This window comes from Rhinatrema bivittatum, chromosome 7 (genome assembly GCF_901001135.1).
Source record: "Rhinatrema bivittatum chromosome 7, aRhiBiv1.1, whole genome shotgun sequence".
NCBI lineage: Eukaryota > Metazoa > Chordata > Amphibia > Gymnophiona > Rhinatrematidae > Rhinatrema > Rhinatrema bivittatum.
The window spans coordinates 130,252,221-130,276,507 of record NC_042621.1 but is presented as its reverse complement, the minus strand read 5'-3'; the positions used below and the strand labels follow the sequence as shown (position 1 = coordinate 130,276,507).

Sequence of the window (24,287 nt, the reverse complement as noted above, 5' to 3'; positions counted from 1 at the left end):
GCTCGCCAGACCCTGCTGGACCACCAGGGTTTTAGTAAGTCTTGGGGAGGGATCGGGATGGTGGGGGGGGGGGGGGGGGTTGTAAGAAAGTACAATTGAAGGGTTGGGGTGGTTTTTTTCCGATTCTTTTTTTTTTATTTGTTTTTCCGGTTTCGTGTTCGGGTTCCAGCTTTGTTTTTTTCCAGAAAACGATCCGTGGGAAAACTTGTTTTCCCACGAACCACTCGAACTGAAACCTGACCTGAGCCAGAAAAACGAAGCTCATCTCTAGTAAATAGAGGGTCCTTTTTTCTGCTACCTTGCTTGGAGACTCTGCCCAGCTCTTTGCTGAGGTTTGTTGAAACTCACAGTGAGAGGCCAAAGCAATCAGATGTGCACATTTAGGGGTAAATTTTTAAAGGCCCGCATGGGTGTCCACATGCGCGTGGTTCTCGGTGCGCACACATGGACGTGCCGATTTTATAACATCTGTGCATTGCTGCGTGCAAGGTATAAAATCCATTACCCGCGCGTCCAATTTTGTATTGGCATATGCATGTGCGTGTAGGTGTCCACTCGTGCTTGCAACGGTGTAATTTTTTAATTCATAAGCAGAGACAAGATCAGGCCTTTGGCCAGTTACTTCCCAGTCTTCTCCAATTAAGAAGCAGACTGGGAGGAACTTCCTTGACTACTACTTCAGCACTTGTAGCAGCCCAAACATGCCCGTAAGTGAAACACTAAAGGCACACCAGAGACCTGTATAGACTCAGGTAATGCTGTTATTTAATATTGGATAGATGTTGCTTCACGTATGACCTGACAATGCAACAAATCACAGAAAGAAACGGCTAAACTGAAAATAAACTAGAGACTGTGGGGTAGATTTTTAAAAACAGCGCGATCGCGTACTTTTGTTTGCGCAGCAGGCGCAAACAAAAGTACGCTGGATTTTATAAGATACGCGCATAGCCGCACGTATCCTCTAAAATCCTGGATCGGCGCGCGCAAGGCTGCCGATTTTGGGCAGCCTGCGCACGCCGAGCCACGCAGCCTGCCTCCGTCCCTCCGAGGCCGCTCCGAAATCGGAGCGGCCTCGGAGGGAACTCTCTTTCACCCTCCACTCACCTTCCCCTCCCTTCCTCTACCTAACCCACCCCCCCGGCCCTATCTAAACCCCCCCTTACCTTTGTCCGTAGATTTACGCCTGCGAGAAGCAGACGTAAATCTATGCGCGCCAGCGGACTGCTGGCGCGCCGTCCTCCGACCCGGGAGCTGGTCCGGAGGCCTGGACCACGCCCCCGGGCCGGCGCCACACCCCGGTCCCGCCCCGACACGCACCTGACACTCCAACCCCTAAACCCCACCTAACTTTCCTGCTCCTTTGAGCAGAAATAAGTTGAGTATATATACTGTACTATTGTATATAATTAACCTCCTCTTTCTCTCTCTATTTTTCCTCCTCCCAGTTTACAGCCCCTGTTAATTGTAACTGCATCTCTTCATCACGTTTAGTTATGTTCTTGGTTTGTTCTTCACACCCCTGTTTCATGTAAACCGGCATGATGTGAACGCTTTCATGAATGCCGGTATAGAAAAACCTTTAAATAAATAAATAAATAAAGTTGCATGTGCCGGCCAGCTGCTGGCATGCACTTCACCCGGCAGCACAAAATAGCGCTGTCCCTGCAGGCCCCTGCCTCCGTCCTGCCCCTTTTCCATATCCCGGCATTTCTGCGCATATCGACAGATACGTGCATGGCTGGGTCAGTATGAAAATGCGCTTGGCATGCATGCGGCCCGGCCATGTGTATATCTGCCACTATTGGCACGTGCCGGGCTTTGAAAATCCCCACAAAAATGGGCATTCACATTGAGTGCCTGTTTTTCTAACGCATGTAGTTTTCAAATGAGAATGAAATCAGAGCAGCATAAAAAAGGGAACACTGATGGAGAAAAACATTTCTTGCACTCAAAAGTTTATTACATCAGGCACACGGGCATCTAAATTGTACGTTCATAACCAAAGTGCATTTTTTTCAGGTTATATTGTTGAAGTTTAATGTTTGCTGATATTAATGTTGAAAAACATACTTTCACCATGTGATGTTGGGACCCTGTAGGTTATATAAAGAGTGCAGGGAGACAAAGCCTTAATTCACTGCTTCTCCAGTTTCCCTAATCAAGTCAATGTATATATATTTTACAGAAAATAATATACATTTTTCTCTCCCTTGTTTTCTTGTAACTAACTTAAAAGTTTTGGTTTAAAAAATGTGCTTTAAACTGGTTTAAAAAATGTGCCTTAGCAAACCTGAAGGAAATATATAACAGTACAGTATATTATATCAACTATAATCCCCCCAATCCTCTAACTCTTACAGACAGAAATCTTTGGCCATCATAATAGGCTTCATTGTACAATAAAGGTTCTCTTTATTGCTCTGCCTTACTTGTAATCATAGGCCAATATACCTGTGTTTCGAAGTATCAGTCTTCTTCAGGGGGCTAAGCACTGTTGTGTGCTGCAAAAAAGACCATGCTAATAAATGAAATGCATGCCATAAAAACATATAATCTTGTACAAATGTATATATTCCATGGCAAAAAAACTTCAATTTACTACAAATTGACTTAAAGGCATCCATTGAACAAACACTTTCTTTTCTTGCATGATTGAAAATTGTGTGTTAAAAACCAGAAGAGATGCACATAGCTCTTTCCTAGAAGGTCACCTGACAGGCCAAAGCTACTCATGAAAATTGACTCTAAGAAGCACCAGAATTAAAAAAATAAGAAACACATTGTGTGTCCTGTAAATTATAAAATACTGTGCCATTCAACTTCATTATTTAGACCACTGGGTTGAACAGCCCCTAGAAAAAATATCCAAAACTGTTCTCTCATGTTTAGCCACTCCTCCAGGTCTCCCCCCCGCCACTGTTTTGAAATCTGCTTGATAACAAACAATCATAAGTTCTCAAAAGCCTGCAAAACATCCAAACAATGTTGTATCATTGGAGCTTGGATCTTGTTGGTCACCAGACAGCTTCAGTGCTCAATAAGGTGCACTTTAATGGCGTGTGTCATGTCACCTACATAGATCTTCGGACATGAGCAAACCACAACATAAATTACGTGTACTGGTATATGTGACATCTTGTTCTGTAGATAAATGTTATGACCTGTTATCGAGAGAACTGAGAAAAGCTGGTTTAATTACCATTTCCTTAATATTATGGCCCCATAAGTAGGCTATAATTGGTGGATCTTTAAAAACAGGATGTAATTTTAGGACCCCCCCCTCCCCCCCATGTTTTCAAATTGATGATATCACTGCTGGAGATTTATCTGTGTACTTAAACACACATACTCTATGTGTCTTACTGTCACATCTGGTTATAGCTCAACAATAGATCTCGTTCAGCAAACAGACTCTCTTAGAAGCAGATCTCACTGCTGAAATTGGATATCCTTTACTATGAATCCTGTTCTTCATTCATGTGCTTGAATTTCATTACATCTGAGAATGTTCTCCTCAGTCACAAGATTTGGCTAATTGGTAAATTATTTTTCAAACGATAAGGTTGAAAACTTTGGATGCACAGTAAATTATTCTAGTCTGTAGGTTTCCAGTATAACGTATCATACATGAGAGACTTATACACGAGTATATATAAGTCGATAGGCGATTTTGAGAATAAAATCTATTGAAGTGCATTGACCCATGTATAAGTCTAGGTTCAAAATGAGTGATCTATCAGAAAGATAAGAATTCAAGAAAAACCATGTCCAAATTAAAAAATGTCACGCAATGCACTAACTTTAGGATAGGTCAGCCATATGACCAGAGTCAGCCACATAAGTTAAGTGGCTAACTCTGAATATCGGAGTTAGCCGCTTAACTTATGCGGCTAACTGTGCTCCATTTTGGCAGTTCGCATATACGTATGTGCATATCTTGAGGACTTTATAGTATGTGCATAAGTGCATAAATGTAAAAAGATGGACTGAGTGGTAGGTTATGTCACAGAATACACAACACACTTATTACAAGAATAGAAGGTTTTACTTATTTTATTTATTTATTTATTTATTTAAAGTTTTTATATACCGGCAATCATGAAAACATATCTTGCTGGTTTACATAGAATGGGGGTGCAATAAAATACATAGAACTTAAGAACAAAGAACTAGAACTGTGGTGACAGAAGGTACAGTTACATTTAACAAGGTGGCCAAACTTGGAGTAGGAAAAATAGAAAAAGAGGATAGAAAATGGTTAAACAATATACAATTTAAATGTAGTATACAAAATAGATAAATGTTATAAACAAACTGCAAGGTGATTTAGGAGTTATTGGATTGTGTCATTGAGTTGTGTCCGGAAAGGCTTGCTTGAATAACCAAGTCTTAAGTTTTTTCCTAAAATTTGGGAGGCAAGGCTCCTGTCTGAGGTCTGTAGGAATGGAATTCCACAGTAGAGGGCCAGCTGTGGAGGTGGCACGATCTCTTACGGTAATGTGTTTGGTTGTTTTCGCTGGGGGAACCAGGAGGGAACCTCTATATGCATCTCTGGTAGGTCTGGTGGAATTATGTACTTGGAGAGGGAATTGGAGATCGAGAGTGGTGAGTTGATGTATAGTTTTATAGGTGATAGTTAAGGCTTTATACATGATGCGGAAGTATACGGGTAACCAATGAAGCTCTTTCAGGATGGGTGAAATGTGGTCTCTTTTCCTTGCGCCTGTCAGAATACGGGCAGCTGAATTTTGAACCATCTGTAGTGGTTTGGAGTATGATGAAGGTAGACCTAGCAATAGGGAGTTGCAGTAGTCCAGTTTCGAAAATATGACTGCTTGGATGATCGTTCTGAAGTCTTGAGCGTGGAAAAGAGGTCTTATCCTTTTCAGGACCTGGAGTTTGTAGAAAACAGTCTTTGGTTGTTTTGTTGATGTGTGCTTTGAAGTTTAGCCGGTTATCTATTAACACTCCTAGGTCTCTAGTTTGTGTGGTAGGGAGATTGGTGGGAAGAGTACTGTTGTTGGTGTTGTTTTCAGGTGAGATAAGAAGGATCTCAGTCTTGGAGGAATTTAAGATGAGGTGTAGACTGTTGAGTAGTTGTTTGATTTTTTGGTGGCATGATTCCCAGTAGTCAAGAGTATTAGAGTATGTGTCTTTGATGGGGATGATGATTTGGATATCGTCTGCGTATAGAAAAAACTTTAGATTGAGGTCGGTGAGAAGTTGGCATAGAGGAAGAAGGTAAATATTGAATAGAGTCGGAGATAATGAAGAACCTTGTGGGACTCCTATGGTAGAATCAAATCTTGAGGATTCCTTGTTTTGGAGTTTGACTTTGTAACCTCTATTGTTGAGAGAGGTTTTAAACCAGGAAAGGACGGTGCCTCTGATTCCTATGGATGACAACTGGTTTAGGAGGATAGCGTGGTTGACCGTGTCGAACGCTGCGGATAGGTCTAGCAAGATCAAAAGGAATGAGTTTCCTTTGTCGAGGCCCAGTAGGAGATGGTCTGTCAAAGAGATAAGGAGAGATTCTGTGCCTCGGTTTTCGGAATCCGTGTTGAGGGGCAAAGAAGAGATTATTGTCTTCGATGTAGTTTGACAGTTGAGAGTTGACTAGTTTTTCCATGATCTTGGCGATGAATGGGAGGTTAGCAATGGGTCGGAAGTTGTTGGGGTCCTTCGGGTCAAGGTTGGGTTTCTTTAGGAGTGGTGAGATTGAGGCCATTTTGAGATCATCTGGGAAGGATCCTTGGGCTAGAGAGCAGTTGATGATGTTTGTTAATGATGTGGCTATTGAGTCAGGAATAGATAGGAGTAGTTTGGTGGGGATGTGGTCAGCAGGATGAGACGAAGGTTTCATTCTTCTCAGGATGGTTTGTATCTCAGTGGAAGAGATGGGCTCAAAAGTGTTTAGGCTGGAGTTTATGTAAGTCGGGTGATTATATGTCGGGAGGGCATCAGCTGTATTGGAAGGCAGTTGAGTTAAAAGATTGTTGATTTTATTTTGGAAAAACTGGGCAAGTTCTTATAAGTCTGAGAATAAGCAAAACAGAATATAATATTAGATTTTTGCATTAAGAATATATATACAAAGATACTTCCCCTCACAGTTTCCAGTGTGAGTCTTATATATCATGGGGAAATGGGAACACAGCACTTGGAAATCAGGAACAGTTCATCAGACACTTTTATATATAGCTCTTCTTTTGATCTGTTCTTTCTCTGATTACAAACAGTTTGACTGAAGTTGTTCTTTTTATGTTAATTCTTCTGACCTTTGCTCTAGTTTCTTCTCTAGGCTACTCCTACGTGTTGTTGTCATCTACTGGGACCTTAACTGGCTGTCTAAACATATCAGCAACAGTTGGGTGTGGTTAAGTTGCTACTGTCCTGTTTTCCTTGTTATCTGCACTGTTAGCCTCATGAGTAACTGCTTGTTAATATATCTGATCTTATGACAAGCGAGCTAAGAAAAACAGCATATTTATTCTCACAACCTATAGACCTTATGTCAAGCAATTATACTAGCAATATTAGTTATTATCTTTATATGAAGAATTTTTAGCAGAGCAAACTAAATAACTCCTTAAATAAATTTTCCACAATAAGTGTAGCATTTTAAGAAAGCATGAGTGATCAAAACAAAATACGTCTATTATTTTTAATGTGTTTCAAATTCAAACTATTATGCATCAAGGAAAAGCACAATCATTAAACAAACCATTTGCAATAAAGGAAGTAAGAAATGGTCCTGTTCAAAAGTTTGCACACTCTTAGTTCTTAATATCGTGTATTGCCCCCTTTTGCATCAATGACGGCTTGCAGTCTTTTGTGATAGTTATGAATGAGGCCCTTTATTTTATCATGTGGTAAAGGTGCCCATTCCTCTTGGCAAAAATATTTATGTATTTCTTTGATCTCCAGTTATACAAGAAATAAGAAAATGGGCTTCAAATTCCATCCTCTAGCATCCTTATCACACACCCTCTCTACCTCATTCTATAGAAAGGAGTCATGTGATATCACAGACTGCTCCCATTGCTAGGTACCAGATGGATGGTCCCAACTTTGAAGCTTAGTTTCTAGGCAAGCTGTCTTTTAACCAAAAAGCAAATCATTCTGACTTAACAGTAGAGCTGAACTATCAACAGCTAAAGACTTCTCCTGTAATTTAGATTTTGATCTGTGACAGTAATATTTTACATCAAAATTTCTGAGATATTTTGTAGACTCCCACAGATGATGATGCGCAGGACTCAGAAAACAAAGGAACACATTAGCACTGTTTGTAAGCTTCACTCAAGGCTCTCTATTAATGGCTCTACTTTGTGTTCAGCTCTTTTTAGGGATGTATCCAGATGAGCATTTCACAGAAAAGCCAGTGAAAGAAGCCATGCAGACCTTCAGGAAAAATCTCAGTGACATCTGCAGCTTCATTCAAGATCGGAACAAGAACAAGAAGTCTCCATATTATTATTTTTCCCCTGACCGAATCCCTAACAGCGTTGCGACGTAACTATACAAAATGCCTATAGTCCTATTATTCCAATACCTGTACAACATGTTCATAGAATAGATAAGCTTTACTCCTGAAGATGCAGAATTTGAAATTCTAATATTCTCAAAAGCCAATGTTGGTAAGGCCTTGTTTCTACAAAAAGCTAGATACTATGCTGAAAATATCAAAAGTGGGCATTTATTATCCCAATATCTCAAAACTTATCAGAACAGAAAGGAAATACAGGTCTTACATTCTGATGAGTGTAGGGTCCTAGTTAAAGACAAATCTATTGTAGTTAAATTTAAGAAAAGCTGTTTGAAACTTTACACCTCGAAAATAAAGGATGGAGTAACAGAGATATAAGATTTTCTAGGTAACCTCAATCATCCTATATTGTATCAAGCAGATAGTCAGGAACTGGACAGATCTATTTCTGATGAGGAAATCTTAGCTATGATTGAAAAGTTAACCTGTCAGAAAATGCCAGAGTCCTGATGGCCTGTCTGCAGAATTCTACACAATTTTTGGTTCTTTGTTAGTCCCTAAACTTAAATCAGGAATGTGTCAATACAGCTAAACTTGAGGGATCCTTTTTGTATTGCTTGTGGTAATAGAAAAACCAGGGAAAAATCATTCTTGTGCAAACAAATCTCTCTTCTAAATGATCGCGAAAACCAATGCTAAGGCGTCGGCACAAAGATTATCACAAGGGTTGGGGCACGTAAGTGCAATTTTCAAACTCTCTAGATTGGTGCAAAGTCCACGAATATTTTTCACCCACAGTCTCAGCACCGATTTTCAAATGGAAACTTCAACAGATACTTTTTACCCCTGCCAAAACTGTAGACTAGTTATAGCCTCACCTGGCTCCTTGGATCCTGTCGCCTTGGGACTCCGTTCCCTTTTCCTTGAAGCAGCATTGCCTCTTTCCTCTCTTGAGCCAGAACTTCCTGGAACTACGATGCCTTGACCTTAAAGCAGTTTTAGCTCACTCCTCTTTCACTGTCCCCTCTCTGTTTCTCTGATGAGTTGATTGCTCCATATCACTGGGCTGTTTTTGAGCATGCGCAGTCCCTCTGCCATCATAAAACCGTCTGGTAACGGAGTACATCTGACTGAAGGTAGAAAAAAGGGCTCATGTTATTCTACCTCAATCTGTTGTCTCTTGCAGCTCCCTGGAAGGTGTCCAGGGGAACACGGGAATATACACTGTGGTCCTAATATATCAAACATCTTCCCAGAGGCACAGGATGTGTCAAAATATTTTGTAACTCGGGATTAGTTTGTTACAATTGTGATTCTGATTTATCAGATCGTTTTCCAGAGTTGGGAACTTGCTGAATATCCAGGCCTGGGAATTAGCTGGATCTGATACCGAATTTCCAGATTAACAGATCTCTGACAGTTCTCCTACTCTCTCCAGGGAGCAAGCCATAGTTGTCCATGCAACATCTCATTTTCTAACCCCTCCCACCACTAATTACAGAGTATATAAATCCACTAGCCCAGGACTGCATAGTGTCAGTGCTCTCCTGAAGCCAAGATGTCTCTCACCATAGTAAGTCCCAGCACTCATAGGATGGTGCTAATTACTGGATAATGTTTGCCTTCTCTTCATAAAATAAAAGTCTGGTATGTAGATATCTTTGCTGAGAAGAGGTCTGAACAACTGTACGTGGGGTCCCGAATTCAGGCATATATTTAGAGAAATAAGATGACAAAATGGAGAAATACTAAATTGCTAGAAGCACCTGAATAAACAAAGTTACCCAGGTAGCTCTAGAAATTTATTAAATCTATATTTAGGAGACTTTTTTTTTATTAAAGCTAGATATTCAAAGACCACAGAGTTTTGGACAATGACAACAAAAAAAATCAATATCAAAACCAAGAAAAGAAAAGAAGCATATGCATGGTCTGCCTGAAACACTTTAAACGAAGGGGCAAGTAAAATATTTTTGTTTAGGTTTAAAAAAAAATGCTGTAATTATGTCCGTTGGGAATGAAGTTCACTTGGATTATCTGAAGGACATAGTGATTAGGAATTTTCACCGGGAGAGGGAGGGAATGAAATCCAAAGGGCACTATTAAACCATTGGAAGGGGCACCTTAAAACTTTATTTAAAAAAACAATCCAAACAATAAAGCAATGCTATGCAAAATTAATGGATTTTTATTTTAAATGTTTATAATTTAGCATTTATATGTAATCTAAAAAGTTCCAGTTTCAAAAATCGAGTCATGAAATGTATTGTTAGTCCAATAAAAATGTATTATCTTATATAATTCTTTTCTGGTTTATTGACCAGATTTTCAAAAGCATTGTTTAACAAAATTCTGCTGGGCATAAATCTCTATAGCAGGCGGTCGTCATCTCTGGTCTCTGACTGAGAGAAAGTGGAAGACACATTACAGTTCAGAATGAGCTGTCCCTTTCCCATTCAGAGCAATGGTGGTTAGCTGTGCATTAATCATGGGGCAGATTTTCAGCTAGTCCCTGATCACCAGCCTGCAACACTTTGCGGCGGAGAAGGATCCTAAATCTCTGTTGCTACGTGTAGGTTCCCAGATTCAGAACTGCCACTTGACTGGCTGGAGTTAAGTGGCTAAATATAACTGAGAATCAGTACCAGAGGGCTAAATTACCCACCTTCTCCCCCAACCCCAGGAATACCTCTGATGCCAACTACATACACGGCAGCTAAATGTAGCTGCTGTCAGAGGGTAAAATCCCCCCTATGGGATATAAGTGCCTAACATCATATCTAGGAAATTAAATACATGCTTGCATGTTATCCACTATAGGATCTATATGCAGCCGGGCCAGAGCAGACTACAATAACTCGTTAAACTTAACCCATTAATTTTGCCTGGATATTCAGCCACATTTGGCCTAGATTTATCAAACTGCACTAAATATAGCATGCGATAGGAAAAGGGGTGTGCTTTATGGCAATAGCCTATTTATCGCAATGTGCCTTTTATTACCGCTTCGCATATGTATTACTGCAAAGTACGTCAACTTTTCACACTTTGTGGTAATACCTACATAATTTCATTTCCCTACCTAGAAAGTGCTCATTTCACCAATTGGGGGGGGAGGGGAAGCAGGGAAACTCACACAACGATGAGATTTGTACAACTTTCTCTCAACCTAGCTTGATGTTACCCATATAGAGAATCCATCAAGCTAGGTTGAGAGAACATTGTACAAATCTCATCGTTGTGTGAGTTTTCTTACTCCGAAGGGCATAAAATCTTCACAAGAGTGCATTCACAAGAGTGCACTGTTCTGTTTGTATGTCTCACTCTGCATGTAAAAGTGGCCCCTAACCCCCACCCCCCCCCCCCTACACTACCTCACCTCGAGTTACTAGGTGGGCCTCCTATAGTAGCATAAATAACTGCTTACTATGGTGCCAGCCCCAGAGGTGCTCTCTCTCTCTCTTTCTCTCCTCGCCTCCCACATCTCAGGCCCATCCCCCACTCTCCTCCCAAATCTCAGGCCCTTCCCCAGCCTAAAATGCCCAAAATGGAATTTGCGAAAAAAATCACAAATTGCATTATGGGCATATCGCATGACATCTCACAATTTAACACAATTGAAAAAGGTGTAGTTATTTTCGGCATTTAAATTGTGCGATATTGTGTTATGACTTCGCACTTTGCAAAGCCAGCCCACTTTTATGGAATTTCTGCCCCCAACTCCTCCCCAATCCCTCCCTTTTTAAAAATTTGCATCTCACTATGCGTTATGGTGCTTAACGCATGCAAAAATGCCATAACCTGATTTGATAAATGACTGTTAGTTGGCTAACTGTGTGGTTGAATATCTGGTTAAATCTAACCATATAAAACTTGTGTGATTAGATATAGGCCAGCCAGTTAACTCTAAACATCATGCTAAACAACTGGATTTGAAAAAGCCAGCCCCTGCACATGCTAACTCAGCCCCTTTTTTGGTCCGGCTAAATCCATACACGCGTTAATTTGGTGCAGACAAAATTTAGCCAGGCAGCAGATGGAATATTTAAGTGATTAGATTTATGTGATTAAAGTTCAATTTTAACCACATAAATCTTTTGAATATCTAACCCCTATGAGATTATGTAGTTGCATGTTTCCTTCAGTTTGCATCAAATTTAGTATTAATAATTAATCAATAACAAAACTACACAAATCATCAATCTCACATTACAAGCAACATAATCCAGCACAGAAAAAAACTGAAATTAGAAGAATAAAATTATGTGGAATGTGGTAAAAGAGCTGCAGTTGCTGTCAAAAGTTTTTGCACCATGCTAGAATTTATGATTGACAGTTGGTGAAAGCACTCAGACACAGAACATCCTATCTCACTTCCCGATGGGAGATGAGGAACTATGGCCATCGTGTTCCACTGTTCATGTGCTTCATCGGCCAATATGCCATCTTTTTCCTCCTAAGAGCCTAGGAGACCATGCTTCAATGACTTCAGTTCCAGAAATCCTTCTGAAAGATACCTCAAATCAAGCCGTATGCCATGCTAACAATGGATTCCCTTTTCATGTATTTATTCTTTTGGACTCTTGTTGGTTAGCTTTTGGTACATCTTTCGATTGTGTTTATAGTTCTTGTGGAGGAAGTGATTAGTATTCATTTTGATCAAGCTTCAATGTTTTGTTATAGCCCTTCCCCCACTACCCTGATCCTGTTTCTAAAATGTGTTTTTCTGATGCATTGGAAATAGCTGTAGCAACAGCAGTACTTGAAGACTGATTTGATAGAAGTCTTGTTAATTTAAGACATTTGCAGCAGCATGTTGAATTTCAATTTTTCCTAGGTGCAGATTTTGGCCTTTGTCTCTAAGGTAGGTGTGGGCAAACCTTTGGGTCCAAGGGCTGCATTGGGGTCTTGATCCAGTAGCGGGGTAAGGGGAAATGAGGGTTCAAACGTCTTCTCACTTGTGTTCCAGCTTCAGGAAGAGAGTAAGGTCACCCCCTGAGCTTTCTTACAATCAGCAACTACCTGAGATGAGCAGAGTGTCTGAGAGGTGTACAAATGCAACATTAACTTCTGGCCCACTGATATCACTTCAAAGAGAAAGTGACAAGATATCACCTTCCTGGGCCAGGAACCATCTTGCTGCCACAGGTCAGATCGAAGCCTCTGCAAGTTGGATGTGCTCTGCAGGCCATAGTTTGGCCACTACTGCTTTGAAGACTTGCTTGCAGTGTCTCCCCTCTGTCTCATAGCTCTGTCTCCTCTTAAATACAGGAACAGGAAGGATGGGAAAAGGCGTACCCGGGAACATTTTGGGTTTGAACAGAAGCTCAGGGATTTCCATGAAATCTCCAGGTTTCTGGAGACACCTGGGAAATGTCCAGGTGCCAGCCCCTCTCCTCTTATCCCCTGTTCCCTGCGAAGTGAGGAGAAACAATTGGAGGGGCAAGTCAGGTTGAGAGAGCAAAGAGGCTGCTCTGACTGCTCCAGCCTCAACCTCACTCCTCCCCTCTGCATGCAGCCTGAGAAAGAAGGGGCTGGAGCAGGCAGCAGAAGGCTATTCTCAGCTGTGTGCATCCATGCTTAGCAAGGGTGAAAGTGCTGGAGTGCTGAGTCAGGGAAGGGAGGTATTCTGGGATAAGAGGGAATGTGCTGGGGTCATCCTTATGAGTGGGGTAAAAACAGAGAAAGAGAATGTGTAAGTTTGAGAGTTTATGGTGGGACAGAAGAGAGAAAATTGATGCAACCTTCCATCCACACCAAATCTCAGGGTGAACCCAAATCAAACATTTCCAGATATGGGAACAGAGCAGCGGCCTTGCACTCAGATTGATTCTCTCATTTCAGTCCTTCCTGGCTGTATTGGCTCTTGGAACTGACAGTTTAAGACATCTGGGCTCGTTTGCCTGCTTTCTGGAATGTACAGTCTCAGGGCTGGGTATTATCTTCATACATTTATTTATTTGAAAAGATTTCTAACCCACACATTACAATAGAGTTCATGGTGGTTTACATAAGTTACATACATAATGTGAAAAACAGGAGAACAAACAAATACAACAGCAAAAGCACGAATAAAAGCCTAAAAAACTTTATGTAAAAGATCTTGCTACTAGAATCCCTTCAATACCCTTAAAAGCCAGAGAGAGGAGCTAAGTCTTCAGTGCCTTTTTAATGGACTTTGCGGATGAGGCAGTCCGTAGCGGGTCCAGGCTGGCATTCCACAATTGCTCTCTTTCTAGCAATATCATGTCTTACGAGTTTAAAAATTGGAATTTCTGGGCGGTTATTTGCTGATCATAGATCTCTAGTAGGCTTTCAGCAGTGGAGGGAAGAGGTGAGCCACGCAGAGCACTCGTTATTCAAAAAAACCCGCATCTTCTAGTCAACACTTTATACTTCGTACGCCATGGAACTGGGCGCCAATGAAACCTCGCAGGTACTGGAGGAATGGGAATTTTAAGCTTTGCTCCAGTGAACATTCCAGCAGCTAAGTTTTGTACAATTTGAAGGAGGCGAGTGGTGCTAGCAGGAAGGCCACGATATAAGGAGTTACAGTAGTCAAGTGAGTTCAATACCAGCGATTGCAATTCTGAATGGAAATCCTGAGGCTCTAACAGTCGTTTCAGCATCTTTAACAAGCAGAGTTTTTAGAAGGAAGATCTAACCACAGATGATATGATTTTTTTTTTCTTAGAAAGACCATAATCAAGGATTTTACCAAGATTTCTAGCTATGTGCCGATTGGGCAAATTGGGGCGCTGAAAAGAGAGAGAAGTAGGAATGAGATAAGATGGTGATTTAATTGCTGAGAATAGAATAATACTAGCCTTATCCATTAGGGATGTGAATCGTTTTTCAACGATTAAAATTATCGTCCGATAATGTTTATATCGTCTTAAATCGTTATAGAACACGATACAATAGAAATTCTAACGATTTATAGTTAAAAATCGTTAAATCGTGTTAGTGCGCACTAACTCGAGTTAGTGCGCACTAACTCCCCGTTAGTGCGCACTAACTCGATTTAGTGCGCACTAACTGAAAATGATACAAATAAACACTTTCCAGGTCACTGAAGGTCAGTTAGGAATGAATATGTGTTCCTATTGGCTGGCTGCCCTCTTATCTATTGATGTTACCAAGTTACCACTGAGGTGATGGTTGGGGGGATGGGAAATGGAACTGGAAACTAACGAACACCAACAGAAAATGAAACAAAGTGTTCACACTTCCCAGGTCAGTAAAGGTCACTTAGGAATGAATATGTATGTATGTATTCCTATTGGCTGGCTGTGCTCTTATCTATTGATGTTACCAATATGGTTGGGGGGATGTGAAATGGAAACAGTTGGAAGCTTGACAAAAAAAGTAATGTAATGATCAGCACTCACGTGACTAGAACTTGTTTGTTTATTATTTTTGTTAGCAGGCACCTGAAATGCTAGTGCATGTTGAATTTGCCAATCACTGTGCATTTTAGAAAGGTGATCCTGCCTGGAACTGTACACAGTTCAAATATATGTAATTGATTGTTGGTAAGTGTATTTTTTAAGTAGCCACACTGGCACCAGTATGTTTACTTTTCCTCCTACTTAACTCACTAGCTCAGCTTTGTAAGAAGGGCTTCTCTGCTTGTGTGTTGTTTTTGTTTGGTGTGAGGAGAGCAGAAACATCAGATCTTTATTCAATCTACTACAGTCATCTCTTACAGTGCCCTATCCCTATTAATACCAGGAGTGTTGTGATCTTCCTGCACACAGTGCCCTAACCCTGATACCAGTCTGAGACAGCTCCCTCCCTGCATTACTAGTGAGAGGCTGGCTTCACAGACAGGGGGGAGCTGCCTGACCCTCACTCCTGACTTCCCCCATGTCCCAGCTAGTGAATGGTGTGTGGGTGAGGGGGGGGGGGAGGATGGTGAAGTCTGAGACAGCTCCCTCCCTGCATTACTAGTGAGAGGCTGGCTTCACAGACAGGGGGGAGCTGCCTGACCCTCACTCCTGACTTCCCCCATGTCCCAGCTAGTGAATGGTGTGTGGGTGAGGGGGGGGGGGGGGGAGGATGGTGAAGTCTGAGACAGCTCCCTCCCTGCATTACTAGTGAGAGGCTGGCTTCACAGACAGGGGGGAGCTGCCTGACCCTCACTCCTGACTTCCCCCATGTCCCAGCTAGTGAATGGTGTGTGGGTGAGGGGGGGGGAGGATGGTGAAGTCTGAGACAGCTCCCTCCCTGCATTACTAGTGAGAGGCTGGCTTCACAGACAGGGGGGAGCTGCCTGACCCTCACTCCTGACTTCCCCCATGTCCCAGCTAGTGAATGGTGTGTGGGTGAGGGGGGGGGGTGGATGGTGAAGTCTGAGACAGCTCCCTCCCTGCATTACTAGTGAGAGGCTGGCTTCACAGACAGGGGGGAGCTGCCTGACCCTCACTCCTGACTTCCCCCATGTCCCAGCTAGTGAATGGTGTGTGGGTGAGGGGGGGGGGGGGAGGATGGTGAAGTCTGAGACAGCTCCCTCCCTGCATTACTAGTGAGAGGCTGGCTTGACAGACAGGGGGGAGCTGCCTGTCCCTCACTCCTGACTTCCCCCATGTCCCAGCTAGTGAATGGTGTGTGGGTGAGGGGGGGGGTGGATGGTGAAGTCTGAGACAGCTCCCTCCCTGCATTACTAGTGAGAGGCTGGCTTCACAGACAGGGGGGAGCTGCCTGACCCTCACTCCTCCGGGGTATTGTGATCTTCCTGCACACAGTGCCCTATCCCTGATACCAGGGGTGTTGTGATCTTCCTGCATGCAGTGCCCTATCCCTATTAATACCAGGAGTGTTGTGATCTTCCTGCATGCAGTGCCCTATCCCTATTAATACCAGGAGTGTTGTGATCTTCCTGCATGCAGTGCCCTATCCCTGATATCGGGATGTGTGCAAGAAGATCACAACACCCCCGGTATCAGGAATAGGGCACTGCGTGCAGGAAGATCACAACACCCCCAGTATCAGGAATAGGGCACTGTGTGCAGGAAGATCACAACACCCCTGGTATTAGGGATAGGGCACTGTGTGCAGGAAGATCACAACACTCCTGGTATTAATAGGGATAGGGCACTGTGTGCAGGAAGATCACAATACCCCTGGTATCAGGGTTAGGGCACAAGTTCTAGTCACATTGACTGATCACATTACTTGTTTTGTCAAGCTACCAACTGTTTCCATTTCCCATCCCCCATATACTGTCAGTAGGAAACTTGGTAACATGAATAAATAAGAGGGCAGCCAATAGGAATACATATTCATTCCTAAACTGACCTTAACTGACCTGAAAAGTGTCAAATTGTATCATTTTCAGTTAGTGCGCACTAACTCCCAGTTAGTGCGCACTAACTCCCGTTAGTGCGCACTAACTCGAGTTAGTGCGCACTAATCGGAAAAAACGATTTTAACGATTTTTTAACTAAAAAATCGTGCCTAAGACGATTTTCTTGCCCTGCCACACGATTTCTATCGTTAAGACGATATGGAAAATGATTCACATCCCTATTATCCATATTCTGCAGTCTAGAAAAAAAACTAGATGGCTTTACAGTTTTTGAGTAATTACTGCTGACAAATTGTCTCTCGTAAGAGTAAGGCAGTGTTATTCATGGTTGCTCATACCCCTGTTACAGCCGCCTGATTGGTCAACAGCCATGTGGAAAAAATGAATCATGTACTGCATCCAGGGGCCTTGGGAGAGCAAGGAGCTTTGGGCTGCTGAATGGAGACTGGAAGAGGCAGTGAGAGGTGAGATGGCGATCGGGAGGTAGAGGCAGGAGGCCTGCTTCCCGCCATTAAGAGGCAGAGCCACGACAGCAAAGGCCAACAATGGCGTGCTTCCTGCTGCCGTTCATATCAGTGGGGGACCTGATGAGAGCAACAAGAACTGTCTGAGAGTGCCCCACTGCTGCCTCTGCTACCATGCGCATGGACCAGAAAAGTGATGTCACGCAGAGATCTCTGAACCCAGAAGTGATGGCTGGGCCACGGCACCACCGCCACCAATGGAAACTGAGCAGCCAGGGTAGTAAGCAGGGGATCCTTGGGGCAGGCTCCTGTTGTGAGGGAGGAGCTGCTAGAAGGCAGGCATGCTCCATTCAGAAGCCATCTAACTCACTCTTTAGAGTTGTTATGCAATAAATGTAACTCCCACCTTTCAAGGTGTGCATCAAATTTAGGGAGTGACAAAGTTCCCCAGGCAGTTCTTCTATGCCTCAAAGGAGCCCCTGGGGACACCAGAGCTCATCCGGGGTGGGGGGGAGTTTCTACCTCACCTGGTGCAGTCGTGGATGCACCAGGTGAGGTAAATCTTTCCACTTTGGATTCAAATAACAAATAAACCACAGAGTCTGAGAATGGTGTTCAAATAAAAATGTACTTAAAGTTTGAAAAATAAAATCCAGGCCAGTGTGGAAAAAAATTAAAGATAGCACCAGGGAAAATTATAATCAAAAAGGCAATGGTCTCTTTGTCCGTGGCAAATCCCCCAAATTGTTCTCTCAACTAAACCAGTGTCAAATTAAAAAAATACTTTCCCCCTGAAGGGAAGGGCAATCCTCTGCAACAGCCAGCATAAGACAAGGGATGACAAAAATCCTTTGCTTAAAAAAAAACTCTTCAAAAAGGTAAATCCACAAGTCTCTCAGTAAAAAATCTCTTCAACAACAATAAATCCCCAGGTCTCTTTCTCTCTGTTTTCTGGGCGCAAAGCAGTGGTGCAGCCAGAACAGATGTCTTGGCAGGGCCTGAGGTTAACAGGGGCGGGCATTAGGGATACAGGTGTGAGCTGCGCTAGTTATATTTTTATCGGCAATCTCCTGCCACCCCACCAGCAGTCTCTCTCTCTCTGTGTTTCTCAATATCCTGCCTTGCATGATGAGCTCAAGAGCAACGCATACAGAAGTGGGGAGAAGGGCACTGAGAGGGGCTGCTGGGGTCAAGCTGAGGCAGGGGGAGGCAGGGGGAGGAGGCTCATAGCCCATGCCCCACCCTGTCCCATGTCGCTTCTCTCTCACTCTCAACCCCCTTTGTCCCCCCAGTAGTCTCTCTCTCTCTCTCTAGTTTCAGGTCCATGCCCCCTGCAGTTTCTCTCTGATCTCCCACCCTGTCCCCAGTAGTCTTTTAGTCTCCCTCTCAAACCATCACAATCTTCTCACCTTGTCCTCAGCCAAACAACCTCCCTTCCTGCCTCTCTCTCTTCACCAAACATGCTGCCGAGTTCTCCCAGGGGCATTGCTAAGTAAAAGGCACAGGGCTCAGACCCACAGGCACCTACCGAAATCAGGATAATGGAGCCAACCACGATTCCCCTCTCCCAATAATGATCCTGTAAGTACATAGAATTGGGCGTTATGCTTTTAGATATAAAACTTTAAATTAACATTCAAATTCTGGTGTTGCTCCAGTAACAGGAACACAAACTACCTGCACTGCCAGGAACTCAACACAAATCCCTGCAAAAAAAAAGGTCACTCAGGACCTATAGATCAAATCTACTATACCATAACAATCCTAGCTCCCAGAACTCACATGCAAGGACCACCTTGTTTGACTGTCAGTTAATAAAGGGGAATATGAACCTCTGAAATTAAATTAAAATTACCTATGAAAAGACAGCATTGCAAATATTGCAAAAGGTCCAGTACACAATATATCTCCCATTGGGAAAGCAGAATATGTTAGACTGCTACAGATCCCTACATAGGAGTTGCATATTAGCAGAATCAGGTACCATAAATTAGAGACAGAAAAATGTAGACAAATTTAAACTAGAAAGCACCAGCCTCATAAGCAATTCAACACTGGAGAAACAAAAACAGAAATGCATTTCTTTCTGTACTGTAGAAAATATAAATATATCAGAGATGCACATTCCCAAATTTGACATTTTCCTATTGGTATATTGAAAATAAAATGCTTTTTCTTCCTCTCGTCTGGACATTTTCTGTTTTAAACACATTGGTCTCTGTCTCACTTTCCTCTGGTCATTCTTCAAACTCTTTTTCCAGAGTCTTCTTCCATTTTTTTCTCTCCTTCATTTTCTCCCCTACATCTTTCACACATTGATCTTTCCCTTTCGTGTCTTGCCTCTTCTCTGCCTTTCTATCCATTCAGAGCTAGATTTCTTCCCAATCTCCTTTTCACCTTTTGACTATCCAGCTTTCCATCACTCTCTCTCACCTCTTCCTAGCCCTTCTCACCACCTTCCCAGCCTTTTCATTTCCCCCACCCCGTCTCTCACTCCTTCCCTAGCCTCTTTTCTCTCCATCTTTCACTCTTTCCCAGTCCCAATCTTGGGAGTTACCCCTTCCCCAGTCCTCATATACATTCTTTTGCCTCTCGTCCCCGCACTAACTCCCATCTCTTTCCCTGTTAGTAATCCTCTCCTCTGCCTACAGCCATTTTCATCTGTCTCTTATCCCCTACCCAAATTTCCATTACCCCTTTTACCTCCTTCCCAGCCCCATTTGTCTCTCACCCTCTTCAGACCCATATCTTTCTAGTGCCTCTCACCCCTCTCCATCATTCACAGCACTTCTCATCCCCTTAAGTTCTTCTCTTACACCTATCTCAAATACATCTCAAACCTTCAACTCATACCCTCCAAGCCATCTAACACCCCTCTACACATACCCCCATACAACTGCCAGATCACCACTGTTTCCCCAAACCCTATTCAGTCTCCAAGTCCCTGCTCTCTCTCCAAATCTAGCATCCCCAGCCACTCTTCCCATCAGTCATCCAATCTTATCCCACTTTCCCTCCAGTCCACACTTAATCCAGGACTCCCTTCTCCCACCACGCCCACTCAATTCCCAGGTAATAACTTACCCCTAGCTAGTCAATATCTGAGTAGCCTTTCCTCCTCCTCTCCAAATTTGTGAGACCCCAATATCCTCTGAATATTCCATCCCTCCTCCCCTCAAATCTCTAAACGCCTACATCCATCCCTCTCTCCCCAACCCACGAGTCTCCATTTTTTCCTGGTCTCTGTTTATCTCCCTACCTCCTGGAGCTTACGCCTGGTATCCCTTCTCACATCTTCCTTCTGTATTTCTGTGTCAGGACTCCATACACATAACGCTACAGCTCCTCTAGCAGCTGGCACCACTGTTCACCCTTCCCATGTGGTTCAATGTTGTTTTGTTTAACCATGCAGTGCTCTATATCTACAGAGCTCCGCATGATTCAAACTAAAAATAATAGACCTGTGGGGAGGAGAGGCTTGATGCTGGCTACTAAAGGAGCTGCAGCATTAGTGCACTGAGTCCTGGCACAGAATTACAGAATGGGGAGAGACTGCTCTCAGGGTCTAGTGTTGCTCCATACCCTGGCTCCTCTTCAGCAAGACCCTGCGTCCTGATTGCTACAGGTTAGTCTGTGGTGCTACAGGTTAGTCTGTGGTGCACAGTGCAGCTTCACTCCCGAGTCCTAGACCAGGTCCTGCCCACGTGCTCTGCTGCTAGGAATGCTCCTCTCACTGACTCCTCCCAGGCAGCGAGCCAGCGTGCCTCAAGAGCCTTTTCCCCTGCCGCTGATCCTGCTGCTAATCTAGTTGATTGTGGCTGCACTGAACTAATTGATTTCTGATCCACAGCCCGGTAAGTTTCCTATGTATATATTTTTTTTACTTCTCCTGGGTGTCGAACTGCTGCTGGCTATTTCCTATTGGCCTCCAGCACCCACAAAATAATTTGGGTAGGCCTGAATGAAAAGTGGGTGGACCATGGGTACTCTGGGGGAATTATGCGCAACAAAATTTAAAATTCTGCGCACAAACACTGAAAATTCTGCGCACAAAAACTGGAAATTCTGCAAAATCCTGCAAACTTTAGATTGGTCAAAATAACATAATTTACATGACAGTCTTTAAGTAATTACATTTTAAATTATTACAGAAAAAAGTTATTAATTAAAGTTGCAGAATTTTAAATATTTTGAGCAGAATTTCCCTAGAAATTCACTGTAAGAGTGTCCCTTCCACTCGCTCGCCTGACTCCCCTGGCCACTTTGCCCTCTCAGGCCCCAGCTCCTCCACCTCCCACCTCTAGGTTCAACCTCTTCCACTCTATCACCAGTCCCAGAATTTGACCCCGTTCTCAGTACTGCCCCTCACACAGGCTCCCTCTGTCCCTCCCTCTCTCACACATAGGCTCCCTCTCTCTAGTACACATACACACAGATCCTCATACAGGCTCCCTCTCTCTAATACACATACACATCCCCTCATACAGGGCCCTCTCTCTTGCATACACACCCACACATGCTCCCTTTCTCTTTCACACATACATCCTCACACAGGCTACCTATGTTCTCTCTCACACAGCCCTTCACACAGGCTCTGTCTCACACATACACAATCCCTTCACACAGGCTAGCACCCTCACATACACGCGAGCTGCCAATCTCTCACACACATACACACTCCTTCACAATCTCCTCATATAGGCTCCCTCTCTCTGAAACCCACACTCAAGCATCCCCCCAGTCCCTCTCTCTTACCTACCATGCTCTCTCACACCCTCCTGCTGTCACCCTCCCCTCCCCCACACCTCTCCCCTCATATAGGCTCCCTCTCTGAAACCCACTCAAGCATCCCCCCCACTCCCCCTCTTACCAACCAAGCTGTCTCTCACCCTCCCCCACACCCCCTCTCCTCTCTCACACACACATTCTCTTTCACTGGCATCCCCCTCCCCTCATATAGGCTCCCTCTCTCTGAAACCCACACTCAAGCATCCCCCAAGCCCCTCTCTTACCTCCCATGCTCTCTCACACCCTCCTGCTCTCTGTCACCCTCCCCTCCCCCACACCTCTCCCCTCATATAGGCTCCCTCTCTGAAACCCACTCAAGCATTCCCCCCCACTCCCCCTCTTACCAACCCAGCTGTCTCTCACCCTCCCCCCCCCCACACCCTCTCCTCTCTCACACACATTCTCTTTCACTGGCATCCCCCTCCCCTCATATAGGCTCCCTCTCTCTGAAACCCACACTCAAGCATCCCCCCCCACCTACACTCTCTTACCTCCCATGCTCTCTCTTACACCCTCCTGCTCTCTCTCACCCTCCCCACCCCCCCTCTTACCAACCATGATCTCTGTCACCCTCCCCTCTCTCACACACACATTGTCTCTCACCGGCATCCCCCCCCCCATGCTCTCTCTCACACTCTCCTGCTCTCTCTCACCCTTCCCTCCCCTCTGACACACATTCTCTCTCACCGGCATGCCACGGGACGAGCTCCGTTCGCGGCGAAGATGAAGGCCCGGTGCGCCATTTGCAGTGAAAAGGGAAGGCTCCTGTGTTCCGCAGGATGCGCTCCGTTCGCGGCAAAGATAAAGGACCGGCGCGCCGTTTGCGGCACACAGGAGCCTTCCATTTTCGCTTTGAGTGGAGCACAGTCCGTTCACGGCACACGGGGTCTTCCCTTTTTGCCGCAAACAGCGCGCCAGGCCTTCATCTTCGCCGCGAACAGAGCGCGTCCCATGTGCCACGGGACGCGCTCCATTCGTGGCATGCCGGGGTCTCCTCTGCTATTTTCTGCGCAGAATTTGGCAATTCTGCGCAGCGAGGGAATTCTGCGCAAATTCTGCACTCCGTAGTGCAGAATTTCCCCAGGAGTAACCATGGCCCACCCAGACCCACCCATAGCTACGCCACTGCCACAAAGGAAGGAAAATCTCTAAGACAGAGCTTTACAAATCTGTTCTCGGGACACCAGTCAGTCAGATTTTTAAGATATCCACAATGAATATGCATGAGATACATTTTCATATCATGGAGACTCGGTATACAATATGTAAATATATCTCATGCATATTCATTGTGGATATCTTGAAAACCCAATTGGCTGTGGGGTACTCCAGGACAAGTTTGGGAAGCCCTGTTCTAGGACTCAGGCTTCAAGATACCAGGGGATTGTCCTTTTCTCAGTAAGTGGCCCACGTAGTTAAAAAATTCAATAATCTTCTAAAACCCTTCCAAAACTCCAATACTCCACTTTCAAAATCTCCATTCTTCTCGTGTCACAATCCGAGTTTTTAGGCAGCCTCCCTGCCAGCAATGGTCCTTACGGAGCCACCCTCACTCCTGTGCTAGCCACTTCCTTGATGCTACCTCTCCTATTTAGCCCTGCCTTTCCCAAAACTCTGCCTCTTCATCAAGTCACCTTGGCTCTTTGCATTGGCCCTCCTTGCCTTGCTTTACTTCTGCATGGCCCACGTAGTCTTCTTGTTGCTCCTTGTCCTATAGCCTCCTTGGCCTTCCTGCCTTGTCCAGTGGTCTCCTCTGCCTTCCTGCCTTGTTCATCGCTTTAGCCCTGCGCTTGCTGGAGTAATCCCCCATCCAGCTGATTTCCCACTCCATGACAGAATGAAGAGGCCATACCAACCCCATGGAAGTGGGCCCAGGACTCCCTGCAAGCCTGGTAAACAAAGAAAAAATGTTGTTACCTCAGCTGCTTACTTCTATAACCTATGCCAGGGTTGGAAACCATCACTATTTTTTGAGTGTACCAGATGTGATTCTCCTAATCCTACTTGGTGGAAGTGTGTGGAGTGCTGAGTTATGAACACAGTGTATGCAAAGGCTTGACTTAGCTGTGATGCACTCAAACCAGCTTCCAAGCCACCAAATTTAGTTCCAGCACAGCAGACCTCTGTAGGTAATGGAGACTGGCAAGCCTGGTGAGCCCAGAAAAAACGTAGCTACTCTAGCTGTAGCCACTAGTGACTGTTCTCCTGCCTTAGCTCCTGAAGCAATCCCTGA

General features: G+C 44.1%; 1 protein-coding gene across 1 annotated transcript in view; it reads left to right on the top strand.

Annotated features, from left to right (window-relative positions):
• Nucleotides 1-9,763, top strand: part of LOC115095452 (arachidonate 5-lipoxygenase-like) — a 172,886-nt gene extending 163,123 nt beyond the window's left edge. The window contains exon 14 of the mRNA XM_029609128.1: nt 7,343-9,763. Within this exon, the coding sequence (XP_029464988.1) occupies nt 7,343-7,522 (180 nt within the window). The 3' untranslated portion in view covers nt 7,523-9,763. The remainder of the gene's footprint in view (nt 1-7,342) is intronic.
• Nucleotides 9,764-24,287: the final 14,524 nt, after the last annotated feature.